The sequence below is a fragment of the Carya illinoinensis genome, chromosome 4 (genome assembly GCF_018687715.1).
Source record: "Carya illinoinensis cultivar Pawnee chromosome 4, C.illinoinensisPawnee_v1, whole genome shotgun sequence".
Taxonomy (NCBI): Eukaryota; Viridiplantae; Streptophyta; class Magnoliopsida; order Fagales; family Juglandaceae; genus Carya; species Carya illinoinensis.
Window position 1 is genome coordinate 130419 of NC_056755.1, and position 23276 is coordinate 153694.

Genomic DNA, 23276 nt, shown 5'->3' on the forward strand with positions numbered 1-23276 from the left:
CCCACCCAATAATGAAATCCCAATCTCAAAAACAGCTTCATTGTGAGGTCTAATTACTTGTCATAATGCATAATCATCCCGGCAATTCAGAGACCCCACAGACATACACGTAATGAAGTAATATGCACAGTACATGTCCATTCACAGGCATCGTGCAAATTACATGGTAAATGTGACAATCTCATGCACATGAATGAGAGAGAGACAGAGAGAGATGTTTCCAAAACCTTATTTGATACCTAGAATTTACAAATATCAACGATAACAGAAATCTTTTCAAAAAATCAAGAGACCTTAATAATAATGACCATCTGCCTCTGGCAATTTACAGTCCCAAAAATCAATGCTAATAAATAATAAAAGGAAAATTCCAATGAAAATGAAAAGAGAAAATACTTGGAACTATGAGAAATCTAGATTTTTTCCCTTCCCATAAATTCCTCCCACTGCCCATCTAACATCAAGCGAGTAGAGATATATACATGCCGTTTGACTTGGCTCTTGTATAGGTATGTACAAAAACCCATCTTGGAATTTTGTATGCTTGGTCGACATGAATTTGCATTAAACCTCGAAAGTCACATCCTAAACAAATAACTCCCGGCAGGTGCACTTTTGTAATAAGCATTTTCTTCTTACCTTGTCTTTCTAACCAAGCTCGTGAACTGAAACATTATCCAAAAATAGGAAAGGATGTTCAAAATGGGAAAGGATATTCTCAATCGTTCCACGACCGCAAGTCAGGTTTTCCCATTGGATCATGTAAAACAGAATTCTGATGTGGCAAGCTCATCCATCCAATATCATCAGGCATCATGGAAGTAGCAGCTTCACGCCTGCTTAAGTAGTCTAGTGGATGTGATACTTGTGGCACAACATTGTTGATCCTTGGAGTACCTGCACCCACCATTCCATAGTTCCTCGATGCAGTGAACTGCTCCATGGAGCCCACTGAATCATAAGGGCCACTTGGACGCAACTGGTTACAATAAGGTAGCACTTGGAATATACTCTGATCTGCACCACCTCCACTCCCCATGCTATTGCTCTGACTCTGGAGACTGGTACCATCCGAACCAGTCCACCCACCATGAACTTGATGGTCACCAGGAAACCAGTTCTGACTCGATGATTCCCCACTATTTAAGCCAGATTGGAGAGGTGATGGCATGCGGATGGTATTGACAGCCAAACCCTGCACAGTGACCTGTGCCAAGTGTTCTTGCCTTGGGATCAAGTATCTAACGCCATCAGAGTATATGTTCCCTGGGATGTTTCTTGGCACATAAACCCCGTTCTGTCTCTTCCGCTCCTGCTCCAACAAATGCCCAGGAAACTGACCATTGTCCACAGCCAAATTGTTTGGTGGCTGGAATTCTAAACCCTTCTGTTTCTGCTCTTGATGGTAGGACAATATCCCCTGGCTCTTAAAGAGAGATTGGAGTGACTCATTACGGTCTTGGTTAGGATAAGAAATGAAGGAACATTCACCTGATTGTCTGTGCAAAAAATCTCTCTGTTCTACAAGCAAATTAGATTCCAGATCAATCAAATGAGCCCGTTGCTGGTCATTAACTTGTGAATGTTCAAGTGGCAACGCACTGGCAGCTCTGAATTCATGGTTTGCAGTGGAATCATAGTAAGATTGAGGCATGCTAACAGCTGGCCAAACATCTCCAGAAGTAAGAAGCACACCCTGACTGACTACATCAGCAGTGTTAAAATTCCCCGCGTACATGGTTTGATCACCAGGACCATCATCTGACTTTGACATGATATGATTGTTTTCGGAATCCACGTCCATGATATTGCCCTCGTGGCCACCACTCTCAGAAGAAATCTGCTGTGGAGTCTGATTCTGGGGGGAGCCAGGAGTGGACTCTTGATTCTGTGCCAAGCCAGAAACAGAATCCTCATTCTGTGGTGAGCTGGGAGCAAACTCATTCTGGGGGGAGCCAGGAACAGACTCTTCATCATCTTCCACAGCAGACACATTTATCAATTCATCTTCCTTCTGATCCTGAAGCATGCTCTCAAGGTTCTCATTCTCCTCATCCTGAAGGACAAATTGATAGGTTCAACACTACTAAGGAAAATTATTGATGTAATAAAACACAGAAAGATCAATCAAGGATCTACTGGATAAGCATATTACCATGACTTGCATGCTCAGATACAGAGATAACAATAGCATACAATTGATAATAACAAATAACTAATGACAAACAATAACAATAAAAGTAATAACAACAAAAACAACAAGGAAATATGGCAAAGTCATAGACCTTCGTCAGAGATTTTCGCTTATCTTTCATTTCTTGCTCCAAAGAATTAGTGATTACCCATCTTTGAAGCTGTTTCTCTCTCCAGTTAGCATAGGCCAGCGGGAGAACTTTATTTGCCAATTGTGACCTATAAACAAGGTCATTCAACCATGAAGAAGGAGAGAACCAACAGTTTGCTGAAGTTTACAGAAGATATGTTCCCTTCACAAAACACTAACCAGTGGTGATGCAATTTCTTCTGCTCTTCTTCCACAAATACTTCATATGGTTGTACATGAAAGCTATCAATATTACCCAAAACACGATTAAGAGACCTAGACTGGATGCTCTTACCAGACTGCTTCATATTCTTGAAAAGTTCATGTTGCTTCTTGCTAATCTGAGACATATCATCAAAGATGCTATCAGCAACAACCTTTGGGATATATGTGCATGCATGTGCGAAGGTTTCCACCAGCTTTCCTTAATCCAAAAATAATTGGAAATATTTGAAAACCATAGTTATATTCATACAAAGCATATAACCCAGTTTACTTTCTATTTAAGGTTTGATCAATAATCTTGTATGCCAGCTGACTATCTGGCTTTCCAAGTTTATCAACTTACCATATGTTAGACCAGACAACCACAAGAGTCTCTAAATTGGGCTGAAAAGATCATAAGAGACTTGCATGCAAAGTATAGGATGCTGAAGAAATAACTGGAAGGCAGTAAACAGTGTATTCATGATTAGGCAAGGGTTCAATATGAAAGCTACGAAAATTCTGAATCAGGATTTAGCCATCCTTAAAAGGTTGGATATTTCGATTTCGACCCCTAAAGCAAAGAAAGTTTCCTTGGTGAAGTGCCTTCCGCCCTGCCCAAATTGGGTTAAACTTAATATTTATGGGAGCAGTTTGGGAAATCCTAGTCCGGCTGGGGCTGGGGGTGTCATTCGTGACGCAGGTGCTGATATGAGTGCGGCTTTCTCTGTTTCCTTAGGCCAGGGTTCTAATAACTATGCTAAATTGAGAAGCTTGCTGGAAGGTGTTAGGAGATGCTGTCATCTGGGTTTTAGACGGGTTAACATCGAGACAGATTCCCAGATCCTGATTAAGTGGATTAAAAAGGGTGAGTGTAATATTTGGTACCTGGAGGATTATTGGGATGAGCTTCAAGTCTGTCTTGATCGCTTGGAGTATAGTATGAGCCATGTTTTTAGGGAAGGAAATGCAGTAGCCGACTATCTTGCAAAAGAGGGTTCTAGAGGGTCTAATATGGAGTGGATTGAAGATAGGTCTCTTCCCAATCAGTTAAGAGGTCTGCTCAGAATGGATAGAGTTGGTATTCCCTATCTGAGGATATCTTAGTGAAGTATTTACTCTTTGTTTTTATCTTTATTTATATTTTATATCTATTTGGGCTGTTTCTTTTTATTGCATGTGGTTGTTTTCATTTATCTTCATTGTCCTTATGTTGTTTTGGAAAATTGTAATTTTGATCTCGAATCTATGGTTTGATTTTTTGAGGCTTGGGTTTGGTCTTTCTAGAATATATGTAAACCCTCATGCTTCTGGTTGTAACCACGGTTTTCCTCCGCCAAAAGTGAGGGTTATTAATAAAATTGGGGTACCGTCCTCTTCTTAAAAAAAATAAAATAAAATAAAATGATTAGCATTGCCTCAATTCTAGAACAAATCCACTTCCTATCCTCGTTTGTGGACATCCAATAGGCAAGTTAGTAATAAAAGAAATGACAATGGATTGCTTTATTCTGTGAGGAGACTGATTAAGTGCCCAGCTGTCTTCCTTCCAAGATTTTGATACAAACTATGTAACAGCAAGGAAAAACTAACCTTGAAATATGACATATAATTAGCACCATCGCTACAGTGGATATTATGCTCGTGTAGCTTGTCCCCATTTCTAGGTTTTGCTCCTAAATTAAGCACATCATCTGAAGCAATCCAAAGATTTTTACCTTCGTAATTCATAAAGCGTTCCTCAGACACCCTGGCAATCATTCTAATTCATAAGATTCTTCAACAAAACTGCATAAAAAGTCATCATAAAGAAACTTCCATGGCTCAGCATAGCTAATACAAGAAGATGATACAACCATGAGGCATAGTTAGTCGCACTGAACAAAAAAGCCCAATTCAACAAAAATTGACTTTAAGATGAGCTGCCAAAAATATCAATTTGCCAACTAAGGAAAGTTAACGAAAAAAGACTATAATTGGCTTATCATAGCAGAAACAAAGACAAGTCTCCAAGCACCTTGCTAAATAGGTAATAAAAAATACTGCCAAAGGAAAAAGAAGAATACTTGAGTAAAAGGGGGTGTGCAAGAGCTGCATCAAATAATCATAATTGAAAGTTCAAAAGGTCTAGGAAATTCTAAAATGGAAGAGAAATGGGCACTACCAAAAGCTGTCACACAAGCATACAGTGATACGGAAAACAAATGGGTCAAAACTTCCTTCAAACTTACCCAATAATACGTCTATACGTGCACGAAAGGTTGGAACTGAAATAAAGCTAAACCCAGGATAAAGTTTGAGACGCAGAAACAAGAACATAATGAAAATGCCATTACGTCCAGAGCATCAGTTATTTTTTCATTCTATAAGGTATAAATATTTCAGCACAAAACTGTTTAGGAAAGACAAAAAACCGCCTGATGGTATTGTGCTGTGTTGCGGTGCTGCTGACGTCCCATGTTCAACCCCATGCCTCCTACAGAACGCCTCTCAAAGCCCCCCCCAACCAAAAAAATAAAAATAAATAATATATATTTGATGACGGGGGAACCACCCCACGGCAGAGCCCTTAGGACTCACCCATGGAACCTAAACCCCCAGGGAGACTAGCACAGAAACCCACTGCCATGGCCTCCCACTTAAATCACAGTTTGATCCTAGGGGAAATCGAATGTGTGACATGGGGCTCATGCACACAAGTTCGACCTTACCACTTGGTGATAGTATATATAAAAAGAAGAAAAAGTTAATCCAGGGTCAAATCACTGGTTTTGAAAGTCACATCAATGGACTTTCCCAGAGGGCGCCTTCATATCCCAGTCTGCACTGAGGCGTGTTCAAACCCGGACCCCTGCCCCATGGATAATGTATCATATGTAAAATTATGTAACATGACTAAAGGAGACCTTTTGGCATTTTTATCTCATGCCCTTCATATAAACTTCACGAACATTTGAGTGAATTAAAGAGCTAAAGAAGATGAATTTGAAACAAGTCCATCTAATTGGGATAAAGATGAATTTGAACCTTATTTGACTGTAAAAGCTAGAGAAAGCTAAACAAATATATATATTTTTTATAAGTAGATAAACAGATATATATTATCCGCAAAAAAAAAAAAAAAAAAAAAAAAAAAACAGTATGGTACAAAATAACAGGTTCACAATATATATCTTATCAATATTAGGCCTCCTCTCCAATTTTGCACTTTCAGGAACTTTAAACAGGTTATAAATTTTGTATACCGGTAGATTACATACGTCAATAATTTATGTATCTTAGCTGATCATGAGTCTAGGATTTAAAACTAGTTAAATGTTTTTTATCAGTAAAAAGCTAGTTAAATGTTACAACAAACAAGGCAAGAAAAGCAAGACTGTTGTGGGAAAAAGACATAAAATACAAATAAAACGGACCGTGTTTAGAGGAATACAATCATGAATTCTCAAACAGACATTCACCTTGCAACTAAGCATGACAGAGAGAGAGAAAAAGAGAGCACTGAAAGCCTTGTCAAGAGCAATCTCTCATCTTCTCATCCCACAAAACGAGCCACGTTTAAATCTCAATCCACCTTGCTGAATCGGGAGCAAGTAGGTTTTTTCTTTTCATTTGGATATGTACAGAAAAACATGTTCAAGCCAGAAGAAACATAGGATTCTGGTTTACATTGGTCCAATTGGATATTTTATTGTCTTGGAGCTACATCTTAGATCGAGTCTTTGTATCATGTGCTTAAGGTTATAACCTACTGTTTGATTTTGCTTTAAATCCTCCATACTTCTATTAGTTATGGCAATCAGCCAATTGCAGATTTACTGGAATGAAGTAGTTTCCAGGTTTCTTGCCTATTGCATTTGATGAATAAAATTTTTACTTATAAAAAAAAAAGTAGTTTCCAGGTTTCTTTATAATTTTTCTCTCCAAATTAATAACCCCAGTCCCAATGGGAAAGGTTTGCCGGCAGCCTACCATATCTTCGCAATCTGCCACTTTATTCAGAAACTAATCAAGAGATTTTCCAGCAGCTCTAGAAGCATAACCATAGACCTTCCAACATGAATCCATAACCCTAAATACCACAATGAGGGTGCTGAATTAAAGATCCAGCATCGGATTTTCAGAAAGCCAATCCATCCCGCAGCAATATATATACATATAAAAATAGCTAATCATGGAGAGCTTAATTACCTTTTTAGAAGTTCTGCACCCTTTATCGCTGAGAAGTTCTGGTTATCACTACTACATTCTTTGTCATCAGCCACCCCAGAACAAGATTCAGATGTAGCTGTGAAATCATCCTCAGGACCGGGAAATATGTACTCATTTCCACGTGAGAGAATTATTCTGTCCAAACCATCTCTTGACCTGCTCAGACCACAAGAAAGAAATTGAAAATCCCACAAAAAATCACAGAGAGAGAGAGAGAGAGAGAGAGAGAGAGAAACAAGCAATATATTACAGTAACACTTTGAAAACCAAGAAAATGCAATATGATATCTCAAAAACCAAATCAAGGTTTAAAACTTTAAAGCAACATCCCCCCATCAAGATTAACTCAAATGCTGCATATTTTATTTTTGTTTTAAATTAAACGATTGTATTAATAGAATAGGCATAACCCAAGTACACAAGATGGTATACAATAGGAAACACCTATCTAGGATGAAGAAAAGGAAACAAGAAAATCATAAAGGTCTAAACCAATAAAATCTATAGCTACGGCCCATAGGAATATCGTACTAACAAAAAAAGATCTAAGATCCTCAAATGATCGCTCCTTGTCTTCAAACATCCGTCATTTCGCTCCTGCCATAAGCACCATAAAATACAAATAGGAACCATTTTCCACACGGCTTTGATTTGTGGAACACCTCCTAGATTTGTCCAACATGCCAAGAGCACCTCCACTATGGCGGGCATAACCCACACTAACTCCAATCTACTGAACACCTCAACCCATAACACTCTAGCAACATCACAATGCAGTAGAAGATGTTCCACAGTTTCACCGCCCAGTTTTTTTTTTTTTTTTTTTTATAAGTAAACAAATTTTATTGATCAATGAATAGGCATAGCCAAGTACATTACAAAGGTATGTACTAACTATGTAGGCGCAATAAAGACAAGAAAATTATGTAGATCAAGACCATTAAAGTCAACAGTAATGGCCCAAGTACATAAAGTTCTAATAAAAAAAGCTTGAAGTTCTTCCAACAATCTCTCATTGTCTTCGAACGTCCGATCATTGCGCTCTTGCCACAAACACCACGTGATGCATATAGGGACCATTTTCTACACAGCTTTAATCTGTTGAATGCCTCTTAGGTTTGGCCAGCTCTGCCACCACTGTCTCGGGCATAACCCAAGCCAAATCTAGTCTACTGAACACCTCATTCCATAACACTCTAGCTATCTCACAATGTAGTAGGAGATGGTCCACGGACTCACTACCTTTCGTACACATGCAACACCAATCTGTAATTATCACCCTACGGTTCCTCAAATTGTCAATTGTGAAGATCTTACCTAAGAAAGTTGTCCACACAAAGAATGCCACTTTGGGAGGCGACTTATGTCTCCACAACCTTCTCCATTGAAACTGAATATTCGGCTCTTGTGTGAGAGATTTATAAAAAGAGTGAACCAAGAATAAACCTTTACCTGTGGGTATCCACCACAACATATTTGCTTGCTGGTTGCTCGATTTTATGGAGTACAAAAGGCTAAAAAGGTCTTTAAAACTGCTCATTTCCCAATCTTGTGCCGCCCAACTAAAATTGATATTCCACTGGATTTGCTCCCCCGATATCACCATAACTTCAACCACTGAAACATCTTTGGCACTTACAACCTGGAAAATGGAGGGAAATGAGTCCTTTAAAGCACTATTACCACACCAAATATCACTCCAAAATTTAATCCTAGAACCCTCACCCAAAAGAAGTCTTGTGTGTCGAGTAAAGACCCCCCATCCTCTTCTATGTGTTTCCACAACCCCACTCCATAAGCCCCTCTCACTTCTTTAGTACACCATCCCCCCATAAGCCTCCATAGGGCTTATGATTCCTAGCACTTGGATTTCCATTATTTTCACTAGATAAATTTTCTGTTTCTTGGCCTTCTAAAGGAGTATGGATGTTCATGTCAATGTCAATGAAAACATTAGGAAAAAGATTAGAAGTTTTCCAGAACTCATCTTCACTCTTCTCTTTATCCCCCTGAAGATAGTTATGGCTAAAGTAAGGCTGTTTTTCAAGGAAAAAGACATCCATACTGATGTGAGTTTTCTTTGTAATAGGGTTAAAACATTTGTACCCTCTCTTATTAGGAGCATATACGAGGAAAACACATTTTTCTACCCTAGGGTCAAGTTTGGACCGAAGATGGGTTGGTATATGAACAAAAACAATGCACCCAAAAACTTTTAGTTGTAAATCTAATGTTACTCGACAAGTAGGGAAAAGCTCCTTTAGGCAGGCTAAAGGAGTGATGTATTTTTTTTTCCTCTGTACAATACCATTTTGTTGTGGGGTGTCACGACAAGTAGATTGATGTTGAACACCTTTTTTCTGATAAAAAAATTCCTAAACATTTTTTGAAGTATTAAGTACCATTATCAATTCTAAAAATACTTATTTGTGTTTGGAACTGATTTTCAACCACATGATAAAAATCCTTGAATAATTTTTCAACTTCAAATTTATCACTCATCAAATACACCCAACACGACAGTGTATCATCGTCAATAAATGTCACAAACCATTTTTTTCCAGATGCAGCAGTGATTTTTGAGGGACCCCAAACATCACTATGAATTAAATAAAAAGATTTTGAAGCACGATAACCTTTTGATTGATCAGTGTTCCGATGACTCTTGGATAGATGACAAGTATCACAATGAAGAGAGTTGCAATCAACAATTTTAAATAAGTTGGGAAACAAATGTTTTAGATAGAGAAAACTAGGATGTCCAAGTCTAAGATGCCAAAGCATAATTTGTTCTCATACAGGCATTGAACTAGTACTACTGCTACTCAAACCCTAAGCTTGTTTAATGTTGAATAGGGTCTCATTGAAATAGTAGTCCATCAATCATGCTAGCACTGCCAATCATCCTCTCCGAGAGTTGGTCCTGAAATTCACAATAGGAATCAAAGAATATGACACGACAATTAGAATCCTGTGAGAGTTTACTAACAGACAGCAATTTACAAGCAAGTTTAGGAACATGAAGGACAGATTTTAGTTCAATTTTCTCAGAGATTTGGACAGAACCGGTTCATGCAATGGATGAGAAACTTCCATCTGCAATTCTGACCTTTTTATTACCAGGACAAGGGTAATAAGATGGAAAAAATTGTGAAGTACTACTCATATGGTCGGATGCACCAAAATCAATAATCCATAGTGCAAGAGTTAAAGGACAATGGTAATAAGATTGAAAAAATTGTGAAGTACTACTCATATGGTCGGATGCACCAGAATCAATAATCCATAGTGCAAGAGTTAAGCCACAAGAGTAGGTACTAGGGGTATCACCTGTTTGGGCCAAGGAACCAGTAGGAGGATCGGATGTAGGAGTGGATTTCAGCAATTGAAGAAGATGATCCACCTGCTCAACACTTTGGAAATTAGCCTTAGCTTCATTGGCTCTAGGGGCTATATCGTTGCTACCAGAGGTTCCAGATTTGCTGTTCTTCCAGTTTGTAGGCTTCCCATGGAGTTTCTAGCAAGTCTCTCTAGTGTGGCGTGGTTTATTGCAATAATCACACCATACCCAAGGCTTATCTTCAAACCCCCTTTGGTTAGAATAGGACCGCTGTGCAGAAATATTGGCAGTGGACAGATATGTGCTAGTAGCACAATAAGGAGCAGGGTTGGCAGCAACTAATGCAGAGTTCTCCACAGTTTCATCCTCCTTTTTTTTCATCATGACATTCCAACGACAATCTTCTCTTCGCACCTCAGAAAATACCTCTCCAAGTGGAGGTAATGGCAGTCTCCCTAGAATCCTTCACCTAACTTCATCAAATTCATTATTAAGTCCAGCCAAGAATTTAAAAATTCTGGCATTCTCCACCATCTTCTTATTATGATGGCAATCATCAGAATTTTTCCATTCATAATCATTGAATAAGTCTAAATCCTGCCAAAGTCCCTTAAGAATATTGAAATACATGGTCACACTGCCTTCTCCTTGGTGAGCATTGCTAATTTTCTGCTACAATTCATATATCTGAGAGTAATTTCCAAGGTCAGAATACATCTAACTAACATTGTCCCAGAGCTCCTTTGTAGTCGAATAGCACATGTAGTTGGCACTAATTTCTTCATCCATAGCATTCACAAGCCACACCATCACCATGGAATATTCTGCATCCCATACAACATATGATGGGTCTGTTTTCTCGGGCTCCTTGGTTTCACCAGTAAAGTACCCTATCTTCCCTCTCACTCGAATATACATCCTGACTGATTGTGACCATTGTAGGAAGTTAGCCTCATTAGTCGTATGTTTGTAATTTAGAGAGTATAGTTCAGAATGGGTAGGTTTTGGTTCTGGTTTGTTTCTGGATTTGCCCTCGTTTGAAGTATCAGCCATGGTAAAAGGCTTGACAGCAACAGAAGAGAAAGGCAAGATGAAGAAGAAAGAAAACCCAAGATATTAGTGTAACACCCAGACCCAGAGTGAGATTATTTTATTATTATTATTATTATTATTATTATTATTATTATTACTACTACTACTTTTATTACTATTATTACTACGTTTATTGTTACTATTTTACAGATATGTTTTGAGAGGGTATTTTGTTTTGAATAGGATTCATCTTTTGATAACTTTACGCCCCTTAAAATTCTCTGTTTAATTTCCTAATCAGAAAACTAACTCAATTCAAACACTCTTATTCGTTTGACTCCTCGTAGTAATAAGACCCCTAAATCAAAACCAACTCCCAACTCCAAACGTTACCCAATCTCCATATCACTCATGTATCCTCCCTTCTCCTCGTCTATAAAATTCCACGGGACCTCAGTTTTAAAGACAAGAAAAATCCAGTTGACTCGAGAAAGAATAAATCGTATAGCCCTTTGTTATTTTTTTCAGCCACCGCCAACCACCGCAGGGGTCGTCGGAGCTCCTTTCCGGCTGTCCAAAACTCGCCGACCAGGCACCTCCCTCCACCTCGCACTATTCCGGTGAGCCCATGACCGTCCGCCACCCACTCTCTTTGTTGCTTGCGGTTTGATAGCTCTCTATCTCTCCCCCCGTGATTCCAGTTCCCTCTCTCTCTCTCTCCAACTTGTGCCGCCGTGGCTAGCACCCAGATCCACCATCGCAGTGGGTCTCCTTCTCTCGGCCAGTTTGTCGCAAGCCACTCCTGTAAGCTGCTGTATTCCTTTTATTAGTTATGTTTCAGACTTTCCAAAAAGCCCCTCCAATGATTCCATAATCACATAAATGCCTTTGACCCTTTGCCTCTTTTATCCTTGACCAGATTCTTTAATTTATAATGGGCCCTTGGGCATAAAGCCCATTTGACCAAGTGCTTTCTTTTTAAGGGTGTTGCGCCTAGCTTTTAAGTGAACCTATTAGACTTAGTTTTAACTCGACTTGTCTTAAATTGGGCGGGCTTGTTTTATGCAGAAACTATCTTAATATTTAAGTGAGTTGATTTCTTGTGGACTTGATGATTTTAATGGGCTGGTTGTGTTTGCAGAAAACTGTTTTAGTGATTTTTAAGTGGGCTGTTTTCTTTAATTGGGGCTGGGCTGAAATTTAAATTAACCCAAAGTTTTACACGAATAAATATGAGCCCATAGACTTGTTTTTATCAGAAAATATTTAAGGGATTTTAAGCATATTTTAAAGTATACTTTTTAGTCTATTATTTAATTAATATTCTAATTGTCTATTCTATTTAACTATGTTTTTAAGAAAATTATTGAGATATATTATTAAATAAAAGTTAGGGAATATGTTATGAGTTTTGAATAATATTATTTTATGTAATCTTTGTATAATTGAATAATTATCAAATTATCTCTTTGGTATTATTTTAAATTATCTCTATGCTACGACACATTTTTCTAGAAGGGTTGGTAACGATTAGTGTCTCGTATAGGTTATGAGCTACGACGTGAGATTGTCGAAGCAACGCTAAGAGGTAATTCGTATGATCATATAATTGCATATGTACTGTAAATTTTCTAATGATATATGAAAATATGATGTTTGTCTATGCTACGCTGCGAGCTAAGTCAAGGTTAGATTTCTTTCACAATCTTTGATGAATTATGACATTATGCTTGTATGAATGAATTTGTTTTTTGATGGAATGAATGATTCTAAAAATCACATGGAAGCCATGAAATGTACATGTAGTAATTTAAGTCAAGTATGCTAGGTAATAAAATAGCCAAATTATGTATGCCATGTTCATGTAGTACTTAGATCATGTATGCTATGTTCATGTAGTGATTAAATCATATATGCTATATAATGTCATGAAGTATTTTGATCAAGTATGTTATGTAAAGTTCATATAGAACCTAGATCATGTATGCCATGGAATGTTTATGTTTTGATCATATTATGCCATGTAAAAGTACATGCCATGCTAGAAAAGTTAATGTTATCATATAAGTTCTCATGCATTTAAGAAAGATAAGATGTTTAAGGGTGACACAAACCTAAGCATGTTCACCACAGGCTATGCTAAGACGGTGCCACGGACCTAAGCGTGGTTCACCAAATGTTAAGTGAAACACGGACCTAAGCGTGTTCATCACAAATTATGTTAAGGATGACGCAGACCTAAGCGTGTTCATCACAAGTTATGTTAAGGGTGACACGGACTTAAGCATGTTCATCACACGTTATCTTAAGGGTAACACGGACCTAAGCGTGCTCACCACAAGTTATGTTATGCGGTGCCACGTACTCAAGTGTGGTTCACCTTATGTTAAGTGAAACACGAACTCAAGCGTATTTCACTCTATGTTATGACAAGTTATGGGGTGCCACAGACTCAAGCGTGGTTCACCATATAATAAGTAAAAGATAAGAACAAGTAATTTATGAATTCACGTTATATGTTTGCCATGATTATGTATGTTTCCATTCATGTTGATGAATAGACATGCAGTTATGAAAATCTATGAATGATATATGTTGTTTGAAGAGTCTTTCAAAAATTAAGTCTAAGCTAAGCTATATTTTACAGTATGATGTGCTATTTACTGAATTTTCTGACTCATTTTTTGTTTGTTTCTTTGTTTCTTCTACGTTTAACTATCACAGATAATGATTGTAAGGACGTAAAGCTGGAGGGCCAGGAGTAGTTCTAGTGCAAGGACTTAGTTTCTCTTATGATTTTTGGATTTTAAAATTAAAAAAAAAAAAAAGTCTCCCGTAGGGTTAGTTTATGTTTTACTTTACGTTTTCAGTTTTATGTTTTCAAAACAGTTATATTCAATTTAATTAATGTTTTCAATAAATACGGTATTTTATGATATGAATATCTTTACCAGACATTATATTATGTATATTAGTAACATCTCTATCCTACGGGAACAGGGTGTCACAATTGTTAAATCCGGCTGCCCCTGTGGTTGTTGGCGGTGGCTGAAAAAAAGAACTAATGTCTATACAATTTATTTTCTCCCGAGTCAACTAGATTTTTCTTGTGTTCAAAACTAGGGTCCCGTGGAATTTTATAGACAAGGAGAAGGGAGGATACTTGAGTGATATGGAGATTGGGTAACGTTTGGAGTTGGGAGTTGGTTTTGATTTAGGGGTCTTATCACTACGAGGAGTCAAACGAATAAGAGTGTTTGAATTGAGTTAGTTTTCTGATTAGGAAATTAAACAGAGAATTTTAAGGGGCGTAAAGTTATCAGAAGATGAATCCTATTCAAAACAAAATACCCTCTCAAAACATATATGTAAAATAGTAACAATAAAAGGAGCAATAATAGTAATAAAAGTAGTAGTAGTAGCAATAACAACAACAACAATAATAATAATAATAATAATAAAATAATCTCACTCTGGGGGTCTAGGTGTTACAATTAGGGGCTGATTTGAGCAGCTAGAGGGAATAGGGTTTTTAGATGAATCAGAAAAAGGAACCTTGCTCTGATACCATCTAGAATGAGAGAGTAATTTGTAGAAATGATTCTAATTAAAATTCGTAACACAGGTACAAGGCAGTATATATAGATTACAGCAGAAGAAAAAAAGGAAAGAATAAATTAAATGCTAACTTCTAAGGAAACTAAATCTCCTAGAAATTCACACATTTACAACCAATATCTCCTAGAATACAGCAAAGTTGACTAGGCAGATTTTGGAAAATTTCCAACACCCAATCATTCACATCTCTAATAAATTCCACATTCCAAAGAAGCTTATTATTATAAAAATGAAAGGAATCAGCCACTGCAGCCCCTTGATCCCTAGCAATCCTAAAAAGATTAGAATTAACATGCTTAAGGGTTGAACCCCCACACCAAATATCATGCCAAAAATTAATCTGTGCCATCCCCCACTTTGTATTTAATATGCTTGACAAATTCCACCCATCCCAACCGAATGGACTTCCACAAACCCACCCCATGCGCACCTCTTACTTCATTAGAACACCAACTCCCCTACATCCTCTCATATTTAACATCCAAAATGTTTTTCCATAATTATTCCAACGAACCAAGTGAAACTTTCTTTTCTCCCCATTACCATCCCACACGAAATTCCAAAAAATCCTATCTAGCATGGCATATACTTGTGGGACACACCCAACCTTTCACTTGGGAGCGAGTTACATTGAAGTTACCCCCAATGCAGCTTGGTAACTCCCACCAACTAAGAAGCCCTTGCCAATTCTTCCCACAATAGCCTTCTCTCTGAATCAATATTAGGGCTATAAACTCTAGCAAATGCCCATTGGAAACCGTCTTCTAAATTCGTAAAAGAGCAAACCACAGTGAAGTTATATTTGTCCAACGGGGGAAGAGTTACCTTGATAAAGAGCACGTTGTCTAATCTTCCTACATATTTCATTTCTCCTTTTCTTTTGCCTGCGGGGGTGGCTACCAAGGGGGGAAGAGTTACCTTGATAAAGAGCACGTTGTCTAATCTTCCTACATATTTCATTTCTCCTTTTCTTTTGCCTGCGGGGGTGGCTACCAAGGGGGAGATTTCACTGTGGTTTGCTCTTTTACGAATTTAGAAGACGGTTTCCAATGGCCATTTGCTAGAGTTTATAGCTCTAATATTGATTCGGAGAGAAGGCCATTGTGGGAAGAATTGGCAAGGGCTTCTTAGTTGGTGGGAGTTACCAAGCTGCATTGGGGGTAACTTCAATGTAACTCGCTTCCCAAGTGAAAGGTCGGGTGTGTCCCACATCACTCCTATCATGAGGGAGTTTTCTAATTTCATTTCAGAGCAAGAGTTTGTGGATATTCCATTAAATGGAGGTACGTTTACTTGGTCCAACAATTGTGAACTCATCTTGGTTGAGGATGGATAGGTTTTTTTTTTTTTTTTTTTTTTAACTCTAGACTAGGAGTTACATTTTTTGGATATAACTCAAAGAAGATTACTCAAGTTGTACTCTGATCATTTCCCCATCATCTTAAGACTGTGGAGGCATCCAAGGGGGTAGAAGGTATTCTAAGTTTGAGAATATGTGGCTTAAATCTGACGATTTTGTAGACAGGGTAAGAAAATGCTCGTCTTCTTACTGTTTCAAAAGCTCTCCAAGCTTCATAATGGCAAGAAAGTTAAAAGCCTTGAAACATGATCTCAAGCAATGGAATGAACAAGTTTTTCGCCATGTTTGGCAATGTGACTCAACAGAGACACTCTCTCTTAGAGGAGTTACAAGGTCCTCAAGGTCTGTAGGACAAGGAGGAGACAAGAACTCTCTTTGAATCCGAGAGAACTCGCAAGAGTCAAGTAGTCACAGAATTTGAAAGAGTAACATTGATAGAGGAGATCTCTTGCAAACAAAAATCAAGGGTGCTATGGCTCAAGGAGGGAGACAAGTGCACGAAGTTCTTCCATAGGGTGGATAATTCTCATAGGAGGAACAACGCTATTGATATGTTGATAGTAGATGGAGAAGTTTCCTCGGATTAGCTAGTCATCAAGAACCACATCGCGTCGTATTACCAACATCTCCTATTTGAACAGCACACCTGGCGACCAAAAGTGGATGGTTTAATTTTTTCAGCAATAGATCAATAGTGCGCAAGGTGGCTAGAGAGGCCTTTTATAGATGATGAAGTGTGCAAAGTAATCCATGGCTTGGCTAGTGACAAGGCTTCAGGCCTTGACGGTTTTACCATGGGCTTTTTCCAAACTTGTTGAGAAGTAATCAAGGGTGACCTTATGCGGGTTTTTCAAGATTTTCATACTAATGCCAGATTTGAAAAAAGTCTTAATGCTACTTTCTTAGCACTCATTCCCAAAAAAGGTGGGGTCATGGATGTTAAAGACTATTGCCCCATTAGCCTTGTGAATGGGGTTTACAAAATTCTTTCGAAAGTGTTAGCGAATAGATTGAGTATGGTAATGGAAAAGTTAATTTTGAAGCCACAAAACGCATTTGTCAAAGGTAGACAAATCCTAAATTCAGTCTCAATTGCAAATGAACTTTTGGACGGACACTCAAATCTAGAGAATTTGGTTACTTTGCACATTATACATGGAGAAAGCCAATTGGAAGTTCCTACTTTATTTACATGCAAGATGTGGCTTTGGGAAGAAATGGCAGAAATGGGTAGAGTTTTGCATTCTAAAATTCACTTCTCTATCTTTGTGAATGGTTCACCAGCAGGTTCCTTCAACTATTCTTGTGGTTTGAGATAGGGGGACCCACTCTCTCCTTTATCCTTTTTATTCATCATGGAGGCTCTCAATAAGATGCTTGTGGGCCTTGTGGAATGTGGTTTTCTCTACGGTTTCTTGGTGGGGAATGGTGATTATGGCCCATTGATATTTCTCACCTATTTTTTGTTGACAATACTCTCATATTTTGTGGAGTAAATCTCAAGCATGTCCAATCTTTGAGGGTTCTACTTCTTTGTTTTGAAACTATCTTGGGTTTGAGAGTTCATCACTCAAAGTCTAAATTGGTGCCAGTGGGGGATGTCCCTAATGCGGAGAATTTAACCTCTTGGGATGTAAAGTATCAACTCTACCATTGAAGTATCTCGGTTTGTGAAAATACATTAGAAAACATAGGGAGATCTTCCGAAGACATGAACATATTGTGGTGGGCGACGGCTCTCGTGTCAAATTTTGGTATGACAAATGGTGTGATGAACGAAGCCTACAAGACATCTTCCCTGCCATTTTTGAGCTCGCACGAGCAAATGATGCAACGATAGCTAATCTCTTGGTCTTTTCTAATGGCTCCCCTCAATGGAATGTAGATTTCATTATGGCAACCCAAGATTGGGAGTTGGAGACTATCAGAGAGTTCTATGCGGCAATGTATTCCATAAGCATGACCGAGGGTACCATAGAAAAGATGAACTGGAGCCCCTCCAAGAAAGGTAGATTCACTGTCAGATCGTTTTATCAAGTTCTAACGAGCCCTGGAATGACCATGTTCCCATGGAAGAGTATATGGCAAACAAAGTATGGACAACATCATTGGACAAGATGCTCACCACAGATAATTTAAGGAAAATTCGGGTAATGGTGTTGGACTGGTGTTTTATGTGTAGGAAGAATGGTGAATCAATAGATCATATGCTTCTACATTGTGAGGTGGCCAGGACCATGTGGAATGATTTTTTTGCAGGAATTGGATTGTCATAGGTCATGCCTCTTAAACTGGTGGATTTCCTAGCAAACTGGAGAGGCCTCCAAGGTAATTCACAAGTGGCAGCAATCTAGAGAATGGTTCATATATGTATGTGTTGGTGTATTTGGTGGGAGAGAAATGATAAAAGCTTCGAAGATCGCAAGAGAACAATGGAGGAGCTTGAAATTTTCTTTTTTAATCATTGTTCCTATGGGTAAGGGCCATTGTTTGTAATGGGCTAAATGTCCATGATTTTCTTCTTTCGGTTGTAAACTCTAATTAGGTACTTCTCATGTATACTCCCTGTGTACTTGGGCTTTGCCTACTTTTATGAATAAAAATTCTTGATTACCTATCAAAAAAAGGCACCATTCAGTGAAATATATAACGAGTCAAAAAGGAATCCTACACCACCACATTCACTTCTTCCAAGATTACACTAAACTAGTATCTCTCTGGCAACATATTCGTATGTGAAGAAAAAGAAGTCAGTTTCAGAAACATATCTCTCAAAAAACACCTTCTTGCCACAATCATGCACCCATTAGATTTTGCAAAAGACATGATTGAAAATAACAATTATATAATATCAAAAAATGTGACAAATATAACCTCCATAGTTTCTGCATTCCCTTTCCTAGATCCTTGCAATTTTCCCATCTCTCTTTCAACTTCAGTACGCATCCTATCATACTGCCACAAGCGAAACAAAAAATTTGAAACCAAAGGACTCTAAACAAGGAAACAAAACTCTAAACAACAAGATTAAATATAAAGCAAAAGAGATGCTTAACTTACTCATTATGATACTTCTGTAACTTTGAGTAATATATTTTTTTCTCAGCCTTTAAATACTGTTCCCGATGAAGAACTACATCAGGGTGAAGACTGCCAGAACACAGTGAAGCACCCCTGCAAGCATATATGTTTCAGACACATTCACTAAATTGAACTTGGGAGTTAGATTACAGAGCATAAGGAACACTTCTTTCGAACACCAACCATATATGGAAATTCTCTTTTTGCTCTTCAGATTTCTATCTTTGAGACTAAAGTGCAATAAGATTGCAGCCATAGCATTTTAGAAACTAATAGCAGGTCGGGCTGATAAAAGATGCCATCAAAATAATGGAAAGCTAAATACAACATTGGTGGAAATCACCATTTCCATCAACAGAGTGCAAAACAAGAAAACAATAAAAACAAAAGGCTGTAGTTACATGAGTTGCAATAGAAAATGAAAGGAATAAACAGAAAGTTCAGCCAAACCAAGCAACTATTTTTCTGTAAACTTCCTGGGTTCTCTTCTCCTGACTGAAGATTGGCATTAAAATGCAAAGTTGAATTTCCTGTGTCTTTTAAGGGAAAAAATTATTCTTCAAGTTCACCCAGTAAGAGAAAAAGGTGACAAGACCAATGAGCCAGCCTACAATGATCATTCCAACTAGTCATTTGTACTATTGGATTTCTTTTGTAATTGCCACCTAGAAGATACTTTCCCAAAAATGAAAAAAAAAGGTGTCATGTTCGAATTAATAACATAATTTGGATCTTTAAATTTGAGTAGTTAGCCAGAGGAAAATAACCGATCCTGCACAAAAAATACACATTCAGAACTATAAAAAATTCAAGCATTCTAAAATGTACATCTACAAATAGGTGTCAGTAAATTAATAATAGTTAAGCCATTTAACATTCATCACCAACACATTGTATGCAAGCACAGGTATATACATAATGAGGTTTATATGTATATGGTTTTCCATTTAAGGCCTCGTTTGGTTACACAGATAAGATGTGATGAGATAAGAAATCTGTGAATAGTAATGAGATAGTTTGTGACTAGTAGTGAAATGATTTGAGTAAGGATATTTTATAAAGTTTTGGGAAAGGAGAGAAAAAAGTTGAATAAAAATATTATAAAATTAAAAGTGTTAGTATATGATTTTTTAATATTATTTTTGTTTTGAGACTTAAAAAGATTGACTTGTTTTTTGTGATTTGTTTGAAAGTTTGGAAAAGTTATAATGATTAGGTAATGATTAGATAAAAAGTTGAAAAAATGAAAATTTGAAATCAAAAAGTATTTTTGTTTGAATGATGTTTGAATGTTGAGATGAGATGAGATGGGCTGAGACTATCTGTGAAACCAAATAGGGCCTAAGAATACTTGCCCATATATATTTTTTTTATTGACACCGGGTGTCCGAGAACAAAGTCCTTACTTACCCATATATTACAAGTATTTGATTATACGACCTTGTTTCTAAAGAGAAAACAGTTCAATTACTTAAAAATAACATATCACATATGATTACTTGCCATTTAAGAAAAGGGTTTCCAAAGTGAAAGTTATCCCCTGCTACCAATGCCTGCACAACTTGTTGGGGCTCTAATCCTCTAGGTAGAAGCTCCACAAGAAAGTTTCTCTCGTTCTCTGATAGATGACTCTGCCAAACCTGTAATAAGTTCAGCACAAAATGCATAAAGTAGTCTCAAAATAGAAAAACATTTCTAAGTATCATAAAGGTACCTCATAAGAGAGAACATGTGTCAAATTCTCTAACTCAAAAATTTCTTGAGGAATAGCAAATACATCTGCTAAGATGTTCTGATGATGAGGAATAGAATCATTAAATGGCCTCAAATATCTCCAACTCATGCTAATTTGTTCCCGTTTAGCAACAATCCTTTTTTGATTGTCATCCCACACAAGAGAAATATGAGATTTCATGTTTGAGTCATTATGTGGCAATTCTAAATTCTTCCTTCTCACTCCATGCTGCTGCCTAGAACTGGAACCTCTAATGCTCGCACCAAGTAATCGTTTTCTCCGCTGATCAGCCGCCATTGGCACAGATGTAAAAAAAGTAGAGGGAATTTACACCAACATAATGTAAAATAATGTCTTGACCATCCTTACTGCATACTTTTCCCCATGTATACAACCTGAAACAATCATATATTAGAGAAATATGTCAAATACTGTAAACAATCCACCACATATAAGCCCAATAAATACCAAAACGAGTGCCCCCGTCCCCCTTCTTTCCCTTTTTGACCTATTTAGTGTAAAATATGAGATATCTGAATCATTGGTTGCATTCATTGCATTATGCTGAGAAAGTCAGTGTAATAGAATCCTTGTAATCTAAGGCCCAACAAAACAGAATGAACAATGTCAAGCACTCCTTAAGAAACAATTAGAAAAATACCATTCGATCTTTGGGGAAGAATCCATGCTAATTTAGATCACTGATTGAATCATATTCACCTTTAATTTTTTGATAGGGTCAGTAATTCCTCAATAATGTCGCCCACTTTTTTTTTATATATATAAAAGAGAAATTTTATTGATAGAAAAAAGGCATAGCCCAAGTACACAAGAAGTATAATGTCTCCCACTATTGCATACATCATACAGCAATTCAATGATAACCGGATGATTAGGGATTACTTCCATATAGATAATTCTATATTAATAGATTGATTAACTATATGTGGAATACAGTGTCAACTGACTAAGATGGCTCCTCACTCTTGCATAAAACAATTTTTTGGCAGGATATTTATCACGGTGAGCATATGCACACCATAATGAGATTTGAACAATATTATTTTCAGAAAGGATACATTGAACCTCATGGAGCAAAGGGAGATTTAACACCTAGTAACCGCATTATTCAAAGAAGAAGAACCCGTGATCTGCTGTAATCCCAGCAAAACGTTAGGCCATCTTTCTCATAATTGTAAAGCCGACAAGGAGATTCGGTTCAAGTCAGAGGTAAACTCGAATGGCATTAATAACACTGCATCTAACAGCCCCGGGAATGAGGCTGTAATCATCAAGACAAGCGTCCATCACCATCTCCTGACTGGGTTGGATTGTAAATTTAAGATAAGACTAATCCTTAAATATCAGCAAAACTAATAAAGAACAACACCAGCATTCCTACACATTACCACCCAAGATCCCAAATTCACCAATCAGAGCTCCGTCATACAAACAGTAGGCAGTTCAAAATCACAGTTTACAATGCCGTCCATAAATTTGCAATCATAAAAAGAAAAATCAACTTATAAACCCCAAACTACATGATAGGCATAACCAATGCAACTAACAGGGGTCAGTGTCCAGTTTTGTACTTCAAGGACAAGTTTCGAGAAATAATGACCATCCAAAGCACGGGATGGAAACATTCAATCCGTGAGAAGCTGAAGCACAAGTATTGTAACCCCTTCAACAAATAATATTTTCTTTTAAAACAAAACTAAAAGGAAGACAGCGACATATTCAAAGCGTGTATGGGCATATTCAGCAACAACAAAATAAACTAAAAAGTACAAAACAAAAGACAAGAAAATAGCGCTTGGAAGGACAAAGAATAAACCTTTCCCCAGTAAAATTAGATTTTAGAAAGAAACAAACTTTGTCAAGTGCTAACGCAAAAAGTACTTGTATGACAAGGAAACAAATAGGAAAAACTCTTCCAGTCATTCAAATTGGAATAGAAAACCCTAGAAATTGAAACGAACGATACAATTAGCTGAGATATCCTCCAACGCTGTTCTCAGAGAAAAGGGAGTAAGAAATTGGAGTCCACGAATTTCACGGGAATCTTTGAGATTTAGGCCTCCACCCCGACCAATATGAAGAGGGCAAACATAGGAGTATCGATAGTGTGAGAAGGCTTGGGTATTATCCGGTTGGCTATGGGAAGGGAAGAGAGAGAGAGAGAGAGAGAGAGAGAGAGGCACTCGCAGACGCACACGCGCAACACGATGGAGTGGAAGTAGGGAGGGGACAGAGTGCTGGAGAATCTGAATCAGACGAGTTTGTGTGGTTTATCACAGCCGTTAAGGTTTACATTGAATAGTTTACTTGGCGCTCGAGGGCGCGGCTTAGCTCTGGGCCATGGCTCTCT

At 37.6% G+C, this 23276-nt stretch overlaps 1 protein-coding gene across 3 annotated transcripts; it reads right to left on the reverse strand.

The window, feature by feature from the left end:
* Positions 1 to 215: 215 nt before the first annotated feature.
* LOC122307135 lies at positions 216 to 23257 on the reverse strand. 3 transcript variants are annotated; one of them, XM_043119799.1, is made up of 11 exons: positions 22893 to 23256; positions 22019 to 22226; positions 20885 to 21300; positions 20674 to 20810; positions 19150 to 19263; positions 18964 to 19044; positions 6719 to 6895; positions 4121 to 4277; positions 2504 to 2664; positions 2286 to 2412; positions 216 to 2056 (listed from the first exon to the last, which is right to left on the reverse strand). In XM_043119799.1, the coding sequence occupies exons 3-11, from the start codon at positions 21200 to 21202 to the stop codon at positions 719 to 721; spliced, it is 2610 nt and encodes an 869-aa protein (XP_042975733.1). In that variant the 5' UTR covers positions 21203 to 21300; positions 22019 to 22226; positions 22893 to 23256; the 3' UTR covers positions 216 to 718. The 3 variants fall into 3 exon arrangements, with proteins under 3 accessions (XP_042975733.1, XP_042975734.1, XP_042975732.1); XM_043119800.1 differs by lacking the exon at positions 22019 to 22226 and having other exon boundaries at positions 2343 to 2412; positions 22893 to 23257; XM_043119798.1 differs by lacking the exon at positions 22019 to 22226 and having other exon boundaries at positions 22893 to 23255.
* Between the last annotated feature and the right edge of the window lie 19 nt (positions 23258 to 23276).